The sequence below is a fragment of the Triticum dicoccoides genome, chromosome 4B (assembly GCF_002162155.2).
Source record: "Triticum dicoccoides isolate Atlit2015 ecotype Zavitan chromosome 4B, WEW_v2.0, whole genome shotgun sequence".
In the NCBI taxonomy this organism is placed as follows: domain Eukaryota; kingdom Viridiplantae; phylum Streptophyta; class Magnoliopsida; order Poales; family Poaceae; genus Triticum; species Triticum dicoccoides.
Window position 1 is genome coordinate 18,469,291 of NC_041387.1, and position 20,943 is coordinate 18,490,233.

At 47.9% G+C, this 20,943-nt stretch overlaps 1 protein-coding gene across 1 annotated transcript; it reads right to left on the bottom strand.

The window, feature by feature from the left end:
• Nucleotides 1–7,900: 7,900 nt before the first annotated feature.
• LOC119293223 (serine/threonine-protein phosphatase 7 long form homolog) lies at nt 7,901–14,711 on the bottom strand. The gene is made up of 8 exons (XM_037571766.1): nt 14,388–14,711; nt 10,536–10,674; nt 10,122–10,461; nt 9,613–10,026; nt 9,230–9,525; nt 8,876–9,140; nt 8,343–8,790; nt 7,901–8,268 (listed from the first exon to the last, which is right to left on the bottom strand). The coding sequence occupies exons 2-8, from the start codon at nt 10,670–10,672 to the stop codon at nt 8,003–8,005; spliced, it is 2,166 nt and encodes a 721-aa protein (XP_037427663.1). The 5' UTR covers nt 10,673–10,674; nt 14,388–14,711; the 3' UTR covers nt 7,901–8,002.
• Between the last annotated feature and the right edge of the window lie 6,232 nt (nt 14,712–20,943).

The window sequence follows — 20,943 nt, forward strand, 5'->3', positions numbered from 1 at the left end:
CGGGCTGCGACTGGGCGACCACGACCTCCATCGCCGGCGGCCAGGCGCTCCCTCGCCGGCCGCCATGGCTGCAGCCATGCCCGGATCCTCCCGCGTATACAAGTGTTGCAACCGTCACCTAGAAAAGCTTCAACAGCCGTTGAAAAAAGCTTCAACCATAGACATAGAAAGCTTCAATGGCATTGCACAACAAGGAAAAGCTGCAACCGTTGTTGGATTTTGCTACTACCGGCAAAGCTTTTTGCTACATCCATCAGACAGAGCTACGACCTCGCGAGGACGACAATGATTTTTTTGCTGCAACCGTAGCAGGCTTTTGCTACTACCGTTGGAGGTTTTTGCTACATCCAGTAGATAAAAAAGCTTCAACCAGACAACGAAATACAGGAAAAGTTACAACCGTTTTGACAAAAAGCTTCAACCCACAGATGAAAAAAGCTTCAAACAGAGATCGAGAAAATCCTCCTAGACGACGACCACGGCGTCTCTCTGTGTTTTTGTTGCAACCGCAGAGTAAAAAGCTGCAACACTTTGTGAAAAAAGCTTCAAGCTCAGGTGAAAAAAGCTTCAATTGGCATGGTGGAAAGCTTCAATCCGCGAGAAAAGCTTCAACAGGCATAGAGAAAAGCTTCAACCGATGAGATAAAAAGCTTCAACCTGACTCGCCAATGGCAGCGAGCAGCGACGTTGAGAGCTGCGTCGGCGACACGACAGTCCAGCGACGACAGCGGCTGCTAGGTGCTGCGACGACAAGGGATGCGGGTGTGCTTCAAGACGGCGCCATTTTTTGCTACGAGGGGGCGATGGGCTTTTTGCTGGACCGGGGGAACGAGTACAGATGCTGCGACGGGGACGGGGACGGCGGCCGGCGGCGGCAGGGACGGAGAGCGCATCCAGCAGCGTGGGACTAGGAGGGGGGGAGGAGGAGGTCCAGGTGAGGGGGCTAGTCGTCGGCGACAAGGAGCGGCTGGGGTGAGGACGCGGTGAAGAAGAAGAGGAAGAAGTCAACGCGGGGGAAGGGGGCTCGAGGAACAGATCTAACGGCTCGAGCTCGCGGATCGGACGGCTGGGCCTTGACCGGCCCAACGCTTGGGCCGGTGCGCCGGCGCAGATCACTGCCCAGTAAATAAATACGCATCTCTTTGAAAGGGCGGGCTAGTCCCTCCATCGATCTCTATATCTGTTGCAAGGCCATACTTCTCGTACGTCCATACCAAACCTCTCCGAGAGCAAGGAGGGGCCATACGCACCGATCAACCCATGGACCTGGTGGCGGCGCAGCTGCTGCCCGCCGACATCCTCGCTTGCGTCCTCGGCTGTCTCGCGCCGCACAGCCTTGCCATGTCCCGTGGTGTCTGCAAAGCCTGGCGCGCCATCATCGACGACTATCGCCTGCTGCGGACGGACCTCCTCCTGCTCTCGTTCCACGGTATCTTCTTCATGGAGGAGCTTTGCCCGGACCCACCAAAGCTCTTCGCAAACCCGTTCACAAAGCACAGGATCAGGGACGCAAGCCTTGGTTATGTCGAGAACGACGAGGGTTCGTTTATCGAGAATCACTGCAACGGGCTTCTCTTGCTTTGGAACCACCTCGTGGTCAACCCGGCGACTCAGCAATGGGTGCGTCTGCCTCCGCCCCCGCCCCGGTGCACCGGGATGGAGGACTTCTACGACGACATCTGCCTTATTTATGACCCCACCGTGTCGCCGCACTACGACGTGCTCCATATTCCTTGCGTCCCCTACGGTCTTGTTGATTGCCCAACAACAATATTCACGGAGGAATCCGAGTGGCCGCCCTCCGCCTACGCAATACAAGTCTTCTCTTCAAGGACATGGAGATGGGAGGAGAGGTCGTTGGCCCGCAGAGGAGAGGCTGCGGGGACCATCGCCGACATGGAGCCATATAGGGATTTTGTACACCGTTACGCCGTCTACTGGAAAGGAGCCATCTATGTGCATTGTCAAAATGACTCCATTTTACGGTACGCCCTGGTCATCACTTCAATTATATTATTTGTTTTTACAACATGAAACTCATCTCATCGGACTACTCTCTCTGTTTCACAACATAGCTAGTGCATATTTAGTGTTGAAAAAAATCAAACATGTTTATGTTTGACCAAGTTTGTATAGAATCTAAACTACATATTCTAAATCATTTAATAAATAAAATATAAATTTACACTTTGTGATGAACCTGATGATACTTAATTTTGGATTTTCAATGTTGATATTTCCTTCTATAAGTTTGGTTATATCAAATATGTGCTGCATTATCGAGCACAAGTACTAGTAAGTATCTCTTAACAGGCATCTTATCTTCATCCATCTGATATGTTTGCAGCATAACTTTATCGGACGGTTCGTATGAAGTGATTAAATCGCCAACAGGAAGTAAAATGGAAGATTCTACCAATCTTCATCTAGGGAAATCAAAGAAGGGGGTGTACTGCACTTTGATTTATAATGATATCTGGGGGGGACTTCAGATTTGGTCGCTTACTGACTCATGTGGTAAATGGGAGTGGGTGCTAAAGAATGACATCAACTTTGCGGCAGCGGTGGCAAAATTTTCTTGGTTTTCTCGTGATGAAAACCAAGGACCATGGATCTTGCAGAAAGGTGATTGTGATGAAGATGTTAAGGAAGCACCAACGCAAGATAACTATGAATGGGACTTCGACAATGGTATTATCCTTGCGGCTGAAGAGAAGGTTGAATCTGACGATATGAATTTGGGAGAGCTTCATTTCCTTGGATTTCATCCATACAAAGAGATTGTCTTCCTACGGACACAAGCGAGGGTAGTTGCTTTTGATTTTAGTAGTTTGAAAGTGCAAGACTTGGGCAAGTTACTTGTACAGTGTGTAGGAAGTGTTTTCCCCTACACACCATGCTGGACGGGAGATATATTTGAAAAGAATTAACTGTGTAGAGAATATATATAGGGTGTATTTTAAATTACTTGTAACCTATATATGTTCATGAATGCTTAAAGAAGATAATTGTAACAGCCTACTCCGATCTTAATTCTATTTCCTTCGTACGTGTTTTTTTATGGAATGTGCACTAAAATACTGGATGGTTTTACCAAGCATATGCGAACAATTGGCCGCGGATGTGCTACGCTTGTACTTGTTGCCCCTGATGAAACAATGAGTTATGAAAGGACCGACTAATGTGTTGTTTGTATCGATGGGATATTCGTTTGCGTACTGACTAGGTATGTGCTCGTGCTTTGCCACGGGAGCCAAATTTTGTAATGCTACATGAGCATATACATTGACAAAATCCCATTGCAACGAATAACGTAACCAATAAGAGACTATGTTTTGGTCATGAAGGGGAGAACTTATGACAACTTTGACACAAGACACATTGAAGCCAAAGATCATAGAGTGAAATCTAATTAGCTGAATCACGTGATGATATTACACAAAAAATGATATCTTCACATGTACTCTCTTTGTCCCATAATATAAGAACATTTTTGACACTACACTAGTGTCAAAAACGTTCTTATATTATGGGACGGAGGGAGTTACATTTTGTTCGATGAGTTTTTTTTAATTATTTATAAGGACTCACATAAATTTTTATTTTTTGGATGAATTCTAAATGCAGATTATATGGACACACGTGCACAGATACATGCATAACTAATTGATGTTTTTCCTGGCCCAACACATGCATGCATGGCAGCTGGTATGGTGTCCTACGTACTGCATGCATGCATCAATTTTGCCATGCACGTAACAAGGCTCTTGGCGTGGCCTATACTTTCTACGTTGCACTATACGTGTACGTATTCGGATGTGTCGGTCGGCCAGCAAGCTCGCGTGCGTATGTATATGATAATATGAATACCCGCAGCTATACATAGCGTCAATACGTATTCAGGTATCTTTTTCTTTTTTGCATAGAACGTATTCAGGTATCCAACGGCCAACCGGCAATGTGAGTAACCTTCAAATACGTATTGTACATGAGATTACGGGATGTGTGCAATCGTAAGTTTACAAGAATTTGGAAAGAAAGGCATCCGACTTGATGAATCATTGCATGCGTGGATGAAACAAGGTATGTATCAATTATTTGCCTTCTTCGGTGCAGCCGTGCAAAGCAAGAATAGCAGTGTTTTGGAAAGGAAAATTAAGAATGGAAAAAAGAGCTTGAGATGGAAAGTTTTCATCTTTCCAATCAAGCAACCCGTGCGTGTACGGCGCTCAGCTCATACCCTCGCGGCCACCAATATATATGTAGCGAGACCTAGCAGCAAGAGACATGAGGAGAAAGAGGGCAGTGTACCCAGGTGGAGACCCGGCCAACAGCTGCGTTGAGGAGGTCCTGTGGAAGACACGGCCACGGGACGCACGTCGGCTCTGTGGATGCGCTCGTGGCAGGAATGCGTGCGCCGGACGAAGAACAAGCCATGCATCTACACCCTTTCAACTATCTAACGTATAATCAAATTTGTGTTATCTCGTAAGCTTGCAGATGAGCGGTGGTGCTGCCGGGCGTAGCCTGTTGGATTCCTTCGTGGTGGCCGCCTTTGGAGACAAGCCGATCTTCCACCAAGCCGATGCCATGAAGAACATGATATGGAGCTCGCGAGGATGGCGCCGCGTTGCTGCGGTGGATGGCGCCGCGGAGTTCGCCAAGACAACGTCAGTGTCAACTTCATCAAGCTGGCGCCATGGAGGCTCGCGAGGATACCGCCGCCGTGCCGCGATGGATGGCATCATGGAGTTCGCCAAGACGACGCCAATATCAACATCATCAACCCAGTGCCACAAGGATCGTGACGAGGAGCTCACAAGGAGAGCGCCCCCCATCTACTTCGTCATGCTGGAGCTAGAGGACGGAGGCGTGGCGCCCGTTGGGGATGTCACCGATGTCTACTTCGTCAAGCTGGATCCCGGAGGCGTGGAGCTCGCAGGGATGCCGCCGCGTGCCACGGAGGATGGCGAGACGGAGCTTGCTATGATGACGCCCGTCGTCTACTTCGTCAAGCTGGAGCCCGGGGGCGTGGAGCTCGCATGGATGCCGCCGCGTGCCACAGAGGATGGCGAGACGGAGCTCGCTAGGACGAAGCCCGTCGTCTTCTTCATCAAGCTGGCGCCATAGAGGACGGAGGCGTGGAGCCCGAAGATGCCGCCACCGTGCCATGGAGGATGGAGGCGCGGAGCTCGCCAAGACGACGTCCATCATCAACATCAACAAGCTGGTGCTGCGGTGGACGGAGGCGTGGAGCTCGCAGGACGACACCACCGATGTCTACCTCATCAAGACGAAGCCCGCGACGCGGAGTCCATGAAGATGACACACGCCCCGGTTCTGCCCACAACACGGAGCCCGCGATACGAAGAAGATGGTGCTATGCGATGACACGTCTTCTCCGACCCTTACCATGATCATGCGATGTGTTTCCTTTGTCTTTGCGGACCACCGTATACGGCGTCCAGCCGAGACGAGGTGCACTCTTTATGGCGTACAGATCTCGGCGTAGAGGCAGCGTGCCCCTTGTCTTAGCAGACCACCGAATACGGCGTCTAGCTAGGATGGGGTATCAACCACGCCCTTCCATGATGTCACCTTTCTTCGGCACCGCGATGCTTTGCCCTTGTCTTGTTGGACCAGCGAACACGGCGTCCAAACGAGACGAGGTGCACCCTTCATTGCATCAGGTCTCGGTTGTCGTACGGGCGGCGTGATCCTTGTTTTGGCAGACCACCGAATACGGCGTCTAGCCAAGAAGAGGCATCCACCATGCCCCTCTAAGATGTTACCTTCCACGGTGTCGTGAGACGGAGTCTTTGTCTTCACAGACTGTCGTAACCTCGGCGTCTAGTCGAGACGAGGCACCAACCACACCGGCTATGCCGGTATGAGCGATTGTTGGTTTTACACCGACGCCGGTCTCCATAAGAGTACTCCGGCGAGGCGAACCCCTTGCGTACCCCGACGAAACCGCTACATCATCAAGAAGTCCGAGCAGAGCAGGACCCATGCAACTTCAACACCGACTACATCAACGCTGTCAAGACCGACAAGGCGCGACGGCGAGGGCGAACATGGCCAGCACAAAGCCATGTTTTGAGCGGCACGTGTACCGACGAGGACACGGACTTTGCCGCCGCCCACACCATACACCCACACCACCATCATCATGCATGGAGAACGCGAAGCGAAGATGACGAAGACGACCACACGGCTTAATCGGAGGTATCTCGCGGAGCAACCCGCGGGAGTAATTAACCGGGAGCTTTTCGAGGCCCCGGGAACCAGGAGACCGCACATCGCCATAGTGAGCCAGGCCGCGCTAGTAGGCCACGAAGCGCAACCATTTTTTATGGGATCTTGTAATTTTGTTCATCCAAAGAGATAAATGAAATACTTGTTTCCCGTATCACTTTTCTTTGTGTACTACGGTACACTGGCACGCCCGCATTTTTCTTTTTCCCCGGCGCATGAGAGAAATCAAACACCTCCTCTTCCCTTCTCACGGAGTGCATATAAGATTTTTCTCGTGTCAAACACATTTAACAAGTGTAATCATTCATCTTTACATATAAAGAAAATTGTGTGAGGAGGCAATAATAGTACAATCCTTCATCCTTTGTCATTGGGTTCATAGCTTAGGAATTTTTCCATGCTATTTTTTTTAAATAATACATTTTTTTATTAAATTGCACAAATATTACACGCAAAAAATTATATTAAAAAATAATACACCGTCGGCCCACAGCAGGCCGAGTGGTCCTAGTCGGCCCACAGCAGGCCGACTGGGATCCTATCTGCTTGCTGCAGGTCGATTGGGCTGTCGGCCACCAGATCAAGTCCAGTCGGCCTGCTGTGGGCCGACAGGGACTAATTGGCCTGCTGTGGGCCGACAGGGACTAATTGGCCTGCTGTGGGCCGACTGGTGCATGCATACCACATTACAGTTTTTTTGCCCTGTACGATTTTTTCTTTAAAAACTATGATATATTTTCCCGCCAGCTCGTTCCCGCCACCCGTTTCCCGCCATATGTTCCCGCCAACTCTTTGCCACCACCCGTTTCCCGCCATATGTTCCCGCCAACTCTTTGCCGCCACCCGTTTCCCGCCATATGTTCCCGCCATACTGCTGTCGTTCTTTCCCGCCATTTTCTCCTCTCTACCTATAAAACCCCCTTCAGACGGAGGTGGATAAGCATTCCAGTGTAGCGTAGTTGAGATGTCCCATTATCCTTTCGATCGTACTTTTCACCCTGGGATGAGCGCGACTCTTCTGAGGCTAGCTACTGATTTCAGGATGGACAATAGGATAGTTCCATGGGACGAACTCACCGGTAGTGACACCATAATGAATGAGTTGGCTCACCAATTACGTAGGTCTGGGTGGCCTGAAAGGACCTATGAGGAGGTACGTAAAGAACTTCTTAGGTTGGATGAAAGGTGGAAGAAGGTAGTGGTGCCGAAGAGTGAAACTTTTAGAAGGACTGCAGCAAATAATCCATGTTTATGGACTGAGGAGAGCAAGGATGAAGATGATATCTTTATGCCGCCGCTTCCGGGTTATTCATCGTCGAAGGGCAAGAGTTCTTCATCGTCGAAGGGCAAGGTTTCTGCATCGTCGAAGGGCAAAAGTTCTTCATCATCGAAGGGCAAGGTTTCTGCATCGTCGAAGGGCAAGAGTTCTTCGTCGTCGAAGGGCAAGAGTTCTGCATCGATCGAGGATGACGATGATGACTTCATGTAGTTATTATGATGTATGTTGTGAGTTCAGTCGTACGTACCATTTAATTTAGATGTAGTTCTATCCAGTTGTTTGTAATGTGTTGTTGTATGAGCATTATGTTCTATCTAAATATGATCGTGTAGTTCGGATAACAGAGTACTAAAATAGAGTAGTCATATGTCTCATACATAAGTACATAGTCATTTGTCTCATACATAGAATAGACATAAGTCTCACACATAAATAGATGGTAGTCTCTACTGATAGATAGAAGCGTCAGTGACGACGTCTGGCCTGGCGGGGAGGCGGATCTGGAAGCGGCGACCATCCCCACCTGCCGGGTGGCCTAATGTGACGAGGAGGAATCTCAGACTCTACCTGGTCATGCTGTGTATCCTGTGTGGGGCCTGGTGGAGGAGTCGAATACATGTTCATCCACTGGTTGTGCTGCGACATCTGAGCCTGTATGTTCTCCTCGGGATGTTGATCACTCCCCCACGTATCATGTGATGCCGACATAGACGCTTGATATCCGTAGGCTCCTGCGCGACGTTTCATCATGAAGAATGGGGTCGCGTCTATTAATATTGAAAACAATAAATATGAAGACACATACCTGCTGGCTGTGACGGCTGCTCTGGCTCAAACACGAAGCTAGACGAGGGACCGTGCTGCTGTGGCTGTGGAGAAAACACGAAGCTCGACGATGGACCGTGTTGCTGTGGCTGTGGAGAAAACACGAAGCTCGACGTGGGACCATAGTGCTGTGGTTGCTGCCACGTTGAACTGCCAGGTTGATCAGGACGGGGTGGCCTGGTTGTCGGCTGAAGTGCTAGACGTGGACGTGGTTGATGTTGGTGCGTGGAGTGACGCGTCTGCTGCTGCTGGTGCTGAACAACGTCGGTTCTCCGGGTGCACGTGATAGCCTCGTACACAGTCCGTATCTTGTTCTGAATTCGTTCCAAGAAGGGCTGTAGCAGTGGACGGTGCTGAAGAAGAGGTCCAGACGATAGTGATCGTCCAAAGGTGGTCACGTCGTTGTAGATATCGTGCGTCAAGGAAGCCTGTAAATTTCCATGAAGATTAATAATGTCTGTCTCTTGCACGTCAAAGTATGTGACAACATTACTTAAAGAAAATATATCTTACCGCGTACTGCCTAGAGCCCGAAGTGTCATAGCTCGGGTACATATCCCACGGAGTAGGATCCGGTATCTCCTCTGGGTGGGAGTGCTCAACGATGCGTAACCGTGTTCCGGTCATGTAGCGCCGCAAATAGAGATTGAATTCATTGAGATCAAAATTGTGATTCTCGTGCCATAGATTTGTGTTTGCTGTCTCCCATTCTATAACATACGGCTCTAGTCTACCTAGCCAGTCAGCAGTTGTCCTGTTCATGCCTTTCCTTGTCGTCCTAAAATTGTGGTGTGTGTTCAACAATTACCTAAAGCTTCGAATGGAGTACTATGAAAGATAATGCAACATTGAAAAACTGGTTAATACCTGTGGATGTGTGCTGGCACCGGGTTCTCTATAGGGGGAGGCAGCTCCAACTGCAGAAGACCAAATTGCCTCATAACCCTCTGTTGTGCCATCTCCTCAACGAAGACATCAAAGATGATCTTTGATTTTGTCATCCAGTAATCTCGGTCCCTTGTGCATAGCACATATATACCACCAGGGTATCTCGCTTGTATGGCTGCTTCCGTATAGGGCTGCCAGATGACCCCGGTGTACGCATCGAACTGCTCGTTCAATGCTGTGTATGCCTTCCTGGTCTGATCACTAGCAAAGCGTCTCTGCAGAAAACAAAATTTAGTATCCGCTAGCATCGAACTATCTCTTGTGCAGAAAAAAGTTGCATTAAACTACAAAACGGTGCATACCTCGCGACGTGTCCAACACAGACCGAAAGTAGGCATGTCGATGCCGTCAACATCAAACATGGTGTCTATAGGCTCACGAACACGTACATCTGGTCGCTCTATAGATAACCTCTCCCATGACCACAGCTGTAGGAATAGAGGGCATCCAAGAAGGGCTGGCTTTCTCGATGTAAGCTGGCAACCGTTGCACATACCTCGGTATGTAGCCGCTAAGACCGACGAACCCCAACTCCTCTGTCTGATATCATCCGCCGTCTGAGCGCTCGCTATCTCGAGTGCCATAGGGATGTAGAGCGCGCTAATAGTGGTGACATGGTTCTCCGAGAACATCACCTTGCCGAAAAGCCACATTAAGTAGGCCTCCAGGCTTCGAGTGATCTGTTCCGCAGTCAACGGCGCCCGGAAGTTCTGGATCTGCATTAAGCAAAGAGAAAGTTTTAGTAAGCCGCAATTATTTTCTGTAAAACTGTATGCACGAGAACTTGAAGATAAGAGGTAGGGGAAATTACCCGGAAATTGAGCAACCATTCATACTTAGGTCCGTGATGCTCCCATACCGGATCCGGAGCATCCGGAAAAACACCATGAAAACGTTGTGTAAGAGCTTGCTCCCAACCAGCCGGTGCGTCCAACGGTCCTATGGCATGACCTGCCAACGGTAGTCCGAGCAAAAGTGACACATCCTCCAGAGTAGGGGCCATCTCTCCCCATCGGAAGTGAAACGTGTGGGTCTCTGGCCTCCAACGGTCCACTAAGCAGCTCAGCAAGGACCCGTCGATGGCGAGGCGTTTCTCACCCGGGATAGACTCAACCAGACGCGCGAAAGGTAAAAGGCCGGCCCATTTCAACCTTCATCAGAGAACATTTCGGTTAGTGTCTCCCATTAATATGCATGTCAGTGTGGAAATTAACAAAGCACGTACCGCTGAAGCCATCCTCGATGTATCATCCAGTTTTCCTTAGGAGGACGAGTGACCAGAGGCTCAAGCTTGCGCTCAGACCATATCGCAGCACGATGACCCCTATCAATGTCCCCATTCAACAACCACATTCCCGACATTCCTGCACATAAAAAATTAAGAACATAGTGCCACACTTAATAAAAATTCAGAACATAGTGCCACACTTAATAAAAATTCAGAACATAGTGCCACACTTAATAAAAATTCAGAACATAGTGCCACACTTAATAAAAATTCAGAACATAGTGCCACACTTAATGAAAATTCAGAACATAGTGCCACACTTAATACAAATTCAGAACATAGTGCCACACTTAATACAAATTCAGAACATAGTGCCACACTTAATACAAATTCAGAACATAGTGCCACACTTAATACAAATTCCGAACATAGTGCCACACTTAATACAAATTCAGAACATAGTGCCACACTTAATACAAATTCAGAACATAGTGCCACACTTAATACAAATTCAGAACATACTACTGCTATCTTAGCTTCTTCCTCTCGCCCTTACTCCTCTACTGCCTCTACCTCCTCTTCTTCCCCGGTTGCCTCGTCCACGCCCAGTGACGAAAGTGGGACAATTAGTATCCCTATGGCCAAATTCATTGCATAGAATGCATTGCCTAGTCGGACCTCCTACTTCAGATTCATCCATATCATTCCTGATGCGCTGACACTGCCGTCTGCCTCTACTTGTACGCATATGCTCTGGGTTTGGAATGTAGCGCCTTTCAGCGGGGTTTACGGTGTTGAAATTACCCATTGATCGAAAACCCATCAGCTCACCGGTCCAGGTATTGAGGACAGACTCTTTCAGAAAAAATGGAGACACAAACGATATTGCGTCCATTCCAAGCTGCCCGCAAGCAGCAAGTACATGTGAGCAAGGTAGGTGAAGCAATTTCGGTTTGTTGCATGTGCACTCACACGTTGGCCAGGCTTCATTACCAATTTTCACCTCATGCGTCCTCAACTCATTCGCACATCCAAATTTGTTGTTGGCTAAGCGGACCTCAAACCTTCTTTCTTGATTACCGATGGCGACTACAGTGTGTGACCTAGCTTTTTTGCATCTTGTTGTCCATATACTTTGTGACTCTTTCACAATACCGTGTATTCGGGTTGTTGAAGATATGCTGCTCTGCTTTTTGACGTCTATCTCTGAAATACTTAATGGTGCCATAGAAAATACCCTCAACGATAGCTGTAAGTGGCAATGCCCGGTTTCCTCTGAGGACAAAATTGTATGTTTCCGCGAGGTTCATTGTCATGACACCGTACCTTGCTCCATGTGTGTCATGTAGCAAAGACCACCTCTCCAGAGGCTCATGCTCTATCCACTGCTCGAAGGTTTTAATCGACCTCCCAAGCCTTCTCCTAGTACCAGGTGGGTCAAAACCTGGCAAGTCACATAGCCCAACAGGCTCCTCCTCCACGGCCGCTGTTCCTGTTGCCAACTGTGCAGCTACTGCTTCAACATGTGCCCTCACCGCTGCATCTCTTGCAGCTTTCCTGTCCCTCACGTGTCTCTGCGTGCACACATTAAGTCTGTCCGTATCAAATTGTACTTCCATAACTGGTTCTGCTTGCAGAGTTTTTTGAACAGATTCATCAGGTTCTTATTTCTAAACTGCGAGAAGAAATTAGCCCCCAGATGGCGCATGCAGCAACGGCTCTGCAAGTCCTGCCATGGAACTTGTTCCTCAGGGCCTGGGTTTGTTAGTGTCCTTATCGCACTGAGTATACCTGCATGCCTGTCATGAAGGATGCACACATTGGGCTTCTCCTTCACAACTGATACTTTCAACTGCCTGAAGAACCATGTCCAACTTTCAATGTTCTCACTCTCCACAAAAGCAAATGCGAGTGGGACGACTTGATTTTGGCCGTCTTGACCTATGGCTGTCAGGATCTGACCCTTGTACTTGCTTGTGAGGAAAGTACCGTCAACACATATCACCGGTCGGCAATGCCTGAAAGCTTCGATGCATACACCGAAAGAAAAGAAGAGACGATGCAGCACCCTCACAGTTGGGAACTCTGGCATGAACATGTCTTGGATATCGATATAGGTGCCTGGATTCCGCTGCTGCAGGGTGTGGAGGAGCTGGACAACAGAGTCATATGCATCAAAATAAGAACCAAATCTCCTCTCAAGCGCCGCATGCTTAGCCCTCCAAGCCTTTCCATAAGAAATTCTGTACTTGAACCTGGCGAAGACTTTTGTCTGGACTGCCTTCACTTCCATAGCTTTGCCCTGCACTATCTCATCGTAAAACAACCGCGCAATAAGCATGGATGAAAGGTTGGCATGATCTTGAGGGATGCAGGGAATAAGACAAGTGTGATTAACTAAGTCACTTATCACCCAACTTGTGCCATACTTAGGGAGAAAGCCGTGCACCCTGGCGGGACAATTTGCGTTCTTGCATACCATTGTCAGGAATTTCTGACTGGACACCTGAGCTGTGAAAACCCTTTGCGTGGACATTGCCCAATTAATTATTGCATCCTTTAGGGCTTGCTTGTTCGGATACATAGCACCCGTTGCAATATTGTTCTGGTGATATTGCCAACTTGAATCATGTCCATCATTCACGGTCATTGCAGATGAAAATTCATGATTCCACCATGCAGGATTCGGGACCTCCTCTGCATTTTCTTCTTCATCTGACTCGTCAGAATCATGGGCATGACCCCTTTCAACATCGGTGTCTTCTTCTTCCATCTGGTCCTGCATGTGCCCATCTACCTCGTCAGCGTCCACCTCGCCATTGTAATCACCATCGGCATTTCCTCCTTCTACCTGACTACTCTGCCCTGGTTCATAACCATAAGCATTTCCTCCTCTACCTGACTGCTCTGTCCTTGTTCGTAACCATCATCTCCAGCATTTGACATAGATAACTGCCTCCCTACACTGCTATGACCAGGATCGTAGCCACCCTCGCCTTCATGTGCAGTGACATCCTTCACGACGGGAAGCACTAAAGCAATAGGATTGCATCCCCTTCGTTCACAACCTTGTAACCACCGCACCCAATCGGAGTCTTGCTGTATCGGCCTCAAATAAAAGTAAATTATTGTACTTGACCGTGTCCATAATGCATGAACACCGACGGTGTGTGTTTCAGTATCAAGACCTAAACTTGCCGCAATCCATTCTTTCAACTGACTGACTGACCATGTTTGAGGTGCGCTCATTGGCACATCTATGTGAGTAAATTCACTCAGATCTGCTCCCATCTCAGTTGTTTGGACAGTACCAGGACCGTAGTAAAATCTGACCTTCACTACATCAGACATCTCGGCTCACCTATTTTTTTTCACTAACAAATATTAGACATGTCTATATATATACTACATAATATTAACAGAGCAACTAATACAATTCACACACCTACAAGTATATTACAAATATTTGCCGGAGCAACTACAAATATTTACAGATTTTAATATTTGACTGCTTACAACTACAAGTATATTACGGATTTTACCGGAGCTACTCCAAATATGTTGCGGATTTTACCGGAGCTACTAGAAATACTGACACTCCTAAATACGGATTTTACCGGAGCTACTGCAAATACTGACACTACTAAATACTTCACATCCACATATAGTACGGAATATCACCGGATCAACTACACATTTTTACATAAATAATTAGTTCACATCTTAATATATTTACGTATACTACGGGGCAAATAACAATAATCACACACCTAATTTATTTCACATCGAAACATATTAACAAATACTACCGGAGCACCTACGAAAAATAAAATGTTTGCTGAAATATACCCTTGAAGCGTGCGTGCGAACGAAGAACGACGAACGGCGGCCAACAAACTGCCCGTGCTCCGCCTCCAACGACGAACGACGAACGACGAGCTTCACCTCCACCACACTGCCCCAACTTCACCACCACCACACTGCCCCAACTTCACCACCACCACCTCCACCAAAATGCTCACCACAACCACCACGAGCTACCCCATCAGTAGATCGAGACCTCTTTTGGCTGCCCTAGCTAAGTTGAATCCATTCACGGTGCCAAAATTGCAAAAAACTGGCTCATTTAGGTGTAGAAATTGGTGGCATTTTTGTACAGAGAGAGAAGAAAGGAAGAACAGAAGAACAGAGGCGCTGGGCGTGGAGCGTAGAGGGAGGAGAGGATAAGGCAGCGCAGAGAGCCGGGCCAGCCGCGCGACAGGTGGGGCCACACCCTGTCGGCCAGCAGCTGGCCGATCGGCCCGCAGCAGGCTGACTGGGGCGCACCCGCGCCGACAGCTCCCTCTCTCCACCTCGCGACGTGGCCAGCCCAATCCGAGGCCGACACGTGGCAGGCGGGCCAGCTGTCGGCCTGCTAATGGCCGACTGCACCCACTCGGCTCGCTGCTGGCTGACTAGGCCCAGTCGGCCCGCAGCGGGTCGACGGTGTATTATTTCTGAAAATAAATTTTTCAGCGCAATATTTGTGTAAATTGATAAAAAAATGTATTATTTAATTTTTTTAGCTTTTTCCATTAGGGCTGAGCCAATGTTTTTTTTCCTTTGAAATATGAAGGATACGGACCAATCCCACATATGAATACGAATCCATTTCCTACAAAACCAAGGACTCAATTCCTATAGGAATCCTAATCCTATAGCAAATTCCTCTAAACCAAAGACGACTTAACATGACACTACGAGGGTGTTTCTTCAGTAACTATCACAACACAAGATCAACGGCAAAAATTTATGCCTTCATCCACAGCAAAAAAGGGCGAAAATGGCATGAGCAATGAGACAAGGACTTCTGTTCTCATGATATTGTTACAGAATTCGAGAAGGCCTCTTATTTAACTTACAAGGCCAAAATGTAATGCCACCTACATCTGAAATTCTTTACCGATACACCTGTCTACAACAATACATATTTTCCTCCACTCACTAGTAGAAAACCACCAATCAGTCCCGGTTCGTAAGGGCCTTTAATCCCGGTTCGGGAACCGGGACTAATGGGTCGTTACTAATACCTCAACCCATTAGTCCCGGTAACCGGGACTAATGGGTCGTTACTAATACCTCAACCCATTAGTCCCGGTTCAAACACGAACCGGGACCAATGTGCCTCCACGTGGCCCTGTGCGCCGAGCCCAGTCAGGGGGCCTTTGGTCCCGGTTGGTGGCTCAAATCGGGACCAAAAGGCATCCACGTGTCTGCATTCCAGTGGCTGGGGTTTTTTTTTTGAAAGGAGGGGGGTTGGGGGGTTTTGGGGGGTTAATTTAGGTGTTTCGTATATTGTGTTAGCTAGCTAATTAATAGAGAGAAGTGTCCTCTCTTATGTCCGTGCTTGCAAGACGCTACGTAGTATATATACATAAGTGATCGAGAGAACCATTCAGTACAGAAGTTCGTCATGCATACCGAGAGAAGTGATCGATATCGACCTCTCCTTCTCCAAGAGATTGGTCGAACAACAAGTTTTACTGGCTACATACATGTACAATCTATATAAGATCTCTTAATTACAAACCACTAGCATTTGAATTGAAGTTCCACATGGTATTCTCCGGCTTTACTGATGACGTGTTCAAGAAAGAATCCCGCCAGTTCCTCTTGAATTGCTTTCATGCGATCTGGTTCTAGGAGTTCATCCCGCATCTGCCACGTCTAATTAATTTGAAGAAGGGGGTTAATTAATACATATATATGAATGAAACTCAACAGAAATGATGGTGTAATAAAATGAAATTGTGAATATTATTGCTTACGCACTTCATATTGTCTTCTAGAGTAGCCCCGCTTGTTTTTCAAAGTCGCGTTGTGGATGAACTCGCACACGTAGTATCCACAGAAATCATTTCCTTCCTCCTGCCACAAGCACTTTACGAGAAATAGAGGTCAATCAAACTGATAATGAAGCATTATATAAATGGCATTGATGAAAGTATAGCTATAGAATCAATGGGAGAATGCGCGCCAGTAGTACTTACTTTCGGGTATGTATATCGCAGCTCCTTCGGCAGTCCCGGAGCTTGTGCGGTGAACTGTTTCCAAACCCTGCAAGACAAAGAAAATATTTGTTATTACTTGAGATATCAGGAAATGAACAAAAAGTTGCCGATATGGTGCGATAATGATCGGTTGAACTTACTTGCTGAGCATTTCAGTCATGTCCGCATAGGTGCTGGGATCTTTCCGTTTGGAGTCTAAGACGGTTACTAGTCCACGCTCAAGCTTAATCTCCAGAAGAATATAGTGGAACCTGCACGCATGCATAACTCGTCAATTACATTAACCTCGCTCGAGTAATAAAGAAAACCGAATATGCACACGACAGTAACACTCACGGGCCGTGGTAAGGAAAGAGTATGGTATCTTTGTTTTGATTTTTGATCAATGATTGTAGCAAGTTGTCCTCGGCCTCTTCGGCGCGCTTTTTAACCAGAAAAACATCTATGATATTTGTGTTAATGAACCCAATATCATAGATTTCATTTTTTTTGCACTCAACGATCTTCAATCTGCATAATATATTGAGGATAATTAATTATAAATACATGCAATGAAAGAGCCGAGCTATATATACAGACTAATGACAGAAATAGTACTTACAGGCAGTAGCAAAAGACCATTAATTTATCGAGGGCCTTTTGATTGAAGAACTCGAAGAACTCCTCAAATGGAATAGACAACAGATCATTTGAAACGAGGTCGTGCTCCTCTTTAATTTTCAGATACAAAGTGTTCGTCCCCTCAGACTCTCTGCAGGTTTTCATGTACCAACTATGGAATCTTCGCATCATTGTTGTCAGAGACTTTTCATCTTTGACGAGAGGCTTTCCGTACTCGTATCTGAATAAGTCCACCTCCATGAAATCAGGAAGTGCATCGTCAGGCAGGTAATCTCCAAGATTGCCATAACCGGCCACTGTCCCCGGAGGATTAGACACATTGAGCGGGGGGCACGATTGTTGTGCTTGTTCGCCGAGCTGGGCAATTTTTTTCCCCTTTGCTCGTTGTTCTTTTGACCTTTTATCACTGACAGTAGTTCCCGACCGCTTGGCTTGGAGATATGTCTGTTCAGTAATGCGCTCATAGTTGGTTCTCGGTGGAGACTTTGGTGGTTTCCTCAGGGCATCGAGAGTGCGCTTTGCTTTCACCGGATCGACCTTCTCCTTCGGAGGTGGATGTATCTTTGCTTTCACCCCTACAAAGAACTCCTTCACGTGGGTCTGCACGATCGTATTGGTTTCCTCCTCGGTCCTCTCGTACGGTAACTTCTCTAGAGGCTTTAGAGGTGGACCGCATCTGTATTGCCTCTCTCTTCTTGTGCTGCTAGACGCCGGAGCAGACGGAGCGGTTGCGGCGTCTGTCTTCTTTCGTGCTTGCTTACGAGGCGGAGGAGAAGGACTACGACGCGTCGGAGCAGCCGGGGCGGCGGCGGGTCTCTTCCGCCCTTGCTGGCGAGGCGGAGAAGGAGGAGGCGGAGTGCCGCCACGCGCCGGAGAAGGAGGCGGAGTGCCGCCACGCGCCGGAGAAGGAGGCGGAGTGCCGCCACGCGTGCCCTGATCGTCACTCACCGGAGGAGGAGGCGGTGGAGGAAGCGGAGTGCCCTGACTCGCCGGAGGAGGAGGAGGAGGCGGAGGCGTCCAGTTCAGAAGGTCAATGAGCTCCTTCCGCCATAGGCATGGAGTCTTCAGAGCAGAACCCAGCCTAGTCTCCCCTTCACCGGTAGGGTGCTCAAGCGCGAGGTCCTCAAATCCCTCCGTTATTTCATCAACCATCACCTTAGCAAATCCTTCTGGAATCGGCTGGCAGTGATAAGTTGTGCCGGGTCCACTAGGATAAACTTGGCCAACAGCCGCCTTGACCTTCAAATTCATGCATCGCACCATAATGTGGCAATTTTGAGACTCCGTGATACCATCCACGGGATAGCTGGCAGGAGCCGTCAAGACATGCTCCGGCTGAAGCAGCTCGGTGGAAGCAATGCTGCTTCTCCGCTGAGATGGCGGGGTAGCTTCGGGGGAAGCTTCGACATGTCGTTTGTTGCGATCTGCTGCTTCTCGTTCCTCTTCTCGATCCTCTAGCCCCATTACCCTTCCAAGCAGCGCCTGCATTTGGTCCTGCTCCACTTTCTTCCTCCTCTCGTGGGTTTTGTAACCCCCTGCGTCCGGAAAACCAACCTTCCACGGAAGGGAGCCTGGCGTGCCTCGTGTCCGTCCAGGGTGCTCGGGATTCCCAAGGGCCATTGTGAGCTCGTCCTTCTCCCTGTTTGGAAGGAACGTCCCTCGCTGCGCTGCATCGATATAGTGTCGAAGTTTCTTGACTGGTGTTTGCAGTTGCTCGTCCGTCCACTGACACTGCCCTGTTACAGGGTCCAAGGTTCCGCCAGCCCCGAAGAACCAAGTCCGGCAACGGTCTGGCCAGCGCATTGTCTCTGGTTCGATCCCTTTTTCAAGCAGATCATGCTCAGCCTTGGACCACTCAGGCCGGGCTTTGAGGTAGCCACCTGACCCCGTGCGATGGTGAAGCTTCTTCTTCGCAGCATTTTTCTTGTTTGTCTCCGACATCTTCTTACTCTTTTCTGATGTCTTGTGGGCCACAAATGCGGGCCAGTGATCTTTGATCTTCTCATATTTGCCGATGAATTCTGGTGTCTCTTTTTTCTGGACAAACTGGTTCAGCTCTTTCCTCCACCTCCTCATTAGGCCAGCCATCTTCTTAAGAGCACAAGACTTGATTAATTGCTCTATAACTGGCTTCTCCGGATCCTCCTCTGGCGGTAGGGTGAAATTTGCCTTCAGCTCATTCCAAAGATCTTCTTTCTGCATATCATTGACATAAGACACCTCAGCGTCTTCATCCTTAGCAGGCTTATACCATTGCTGGATGCTGATCGGGATCCTGTCCCTAACAAGAACCCCACACTGAGCAGAAAATGCCTTCTTTGTCCGGATGGGTTCAATCGGTTCGCCGTCGGGTGCGATTTCTATGATCTCAAACTTTTCATCCGAGCTCAACTTTTTCTTCGGGCCTCGTCTCCTTACCGAAGTTGTGCTCGATCCGGAGGGCTAGAAATTATAAGGAAGAAAGACGACAGTACTTAATATGTGTACATATACCAAAACAATGGATGCATCAATTAACTTGTCAGCACGGGCTTAACTAATATATATATACCTGGCCGGACTCGGTTCGGTGACTCAGCTCGGCACGGTCTCCTTCGTCTTGTACCTCCATTATGTCACCGGAGCCATCATGAACATAGTCCTCCTCTTGTACCGGCATTAATGGGTCGAAGCCATCATAATCATAGCCCTCTTCTTCATCCATCTGACCAACGGTGTCGATGAGAAATGACGCAACATCATCACTTCCATTTGCGATTATTTCCCCCAACATCGCTTCTGTTTCTTCGTCTCGGGAGTGCTCCATAGTTTCTGCAAATATTGACAACATGTCAATTATTATTCAAACATGGTACATACTGGCAAACGTAGAACTAGCTAGCTAATCACAATAAGGAATCATGTTAGTGGCCTCGACGCTGCTTCTCTAGGGTTTGGGGTCGCCTCGACACAAAGCTTCAAGGGTTTGGGGTGGCCTCGACGATAACGCTCTTTTAACTTGATAAATTTGGGTGGCCTCGAGAGAGTTAATTTGTCGGGTAGGAGCGCGGCGGGAGGGGGTACGTAGGAGACCTGCAACATCGTTTTCTCTCTAGGGTTTGGGTGTCCTCGAGAGTTTTGGTCGAGCGAGAGGGCCGAGGGGGGTGCTGCAGTTGTATCTAGAGGGGGTTATATCGACAACGACGCGACATACATATACATGGGAAAATAATGTTATCGGGGAGGGGGTATCGGTACCACCCCCTCGTGTTGAAGTTTCTTCTTTCTCCTTTCCTTTCTTTCTTCTTCTCCTCTTCTTTTTCTTCTTCTCCCTCGAGAAAGGAAAATAATTAAGGAAAAGGAAGAAAAGAGGAAGAAGGAAGAAGGAAGAAGAAGAAGAAGTAAAAGAAGAAAAAAAAGAGGAGAAGAAGAAAGGAATAGAGGAGAAAAAGAAAAAAATAGAATTTCTCCTTTCTCCTCTATTCCTTTCTTCTTCTCCTCTTCCTTTTCTTCTTTTTTCCTCTTCTTATTTATTTCTCCTCTTCTTCCTCTCCTCTTTTTCTCCTTTCTTCCTCTTCTTATTTTCCTTTTTCCTCTCATTCTTTTAGTATTGCTTGTTTTAAAAAAAATGTTCAAATAGAAAATTTCGAAAAAAACAAAGGTTTTGCCTAATGCATTGTTCATATGAATATACCAACATTTGCATATTCTACAATAATTAATATCAACAAAAAAATCTATGAACAGAAAAAAAC

Excerpts from the sequence above, each read along its gene's own strand:
- LOC119293223 (XM_037571766.1), bottom strand. The coding sequence starts at position 10,672 with ATGTCGGGAATGTGGTTGTTGAATGGGGACATTGATAGGGGTCATCGT. Across the intron at positions 9,141-9,229 it reads GTGCCAGCACACATCCACAG|GACGACAAGGAAAGGCATGA; the intron begins GTATTAACCAGT and ends CCACAATTTTAG. Across the intron at positions 8,269-8,342 it reads GCAGCCGTCACAGCCAGCAG|GAGCCTACGGATATCAAGCG; the intron begins GTATGTGTCTTC and ends AACGTCGCGCAG.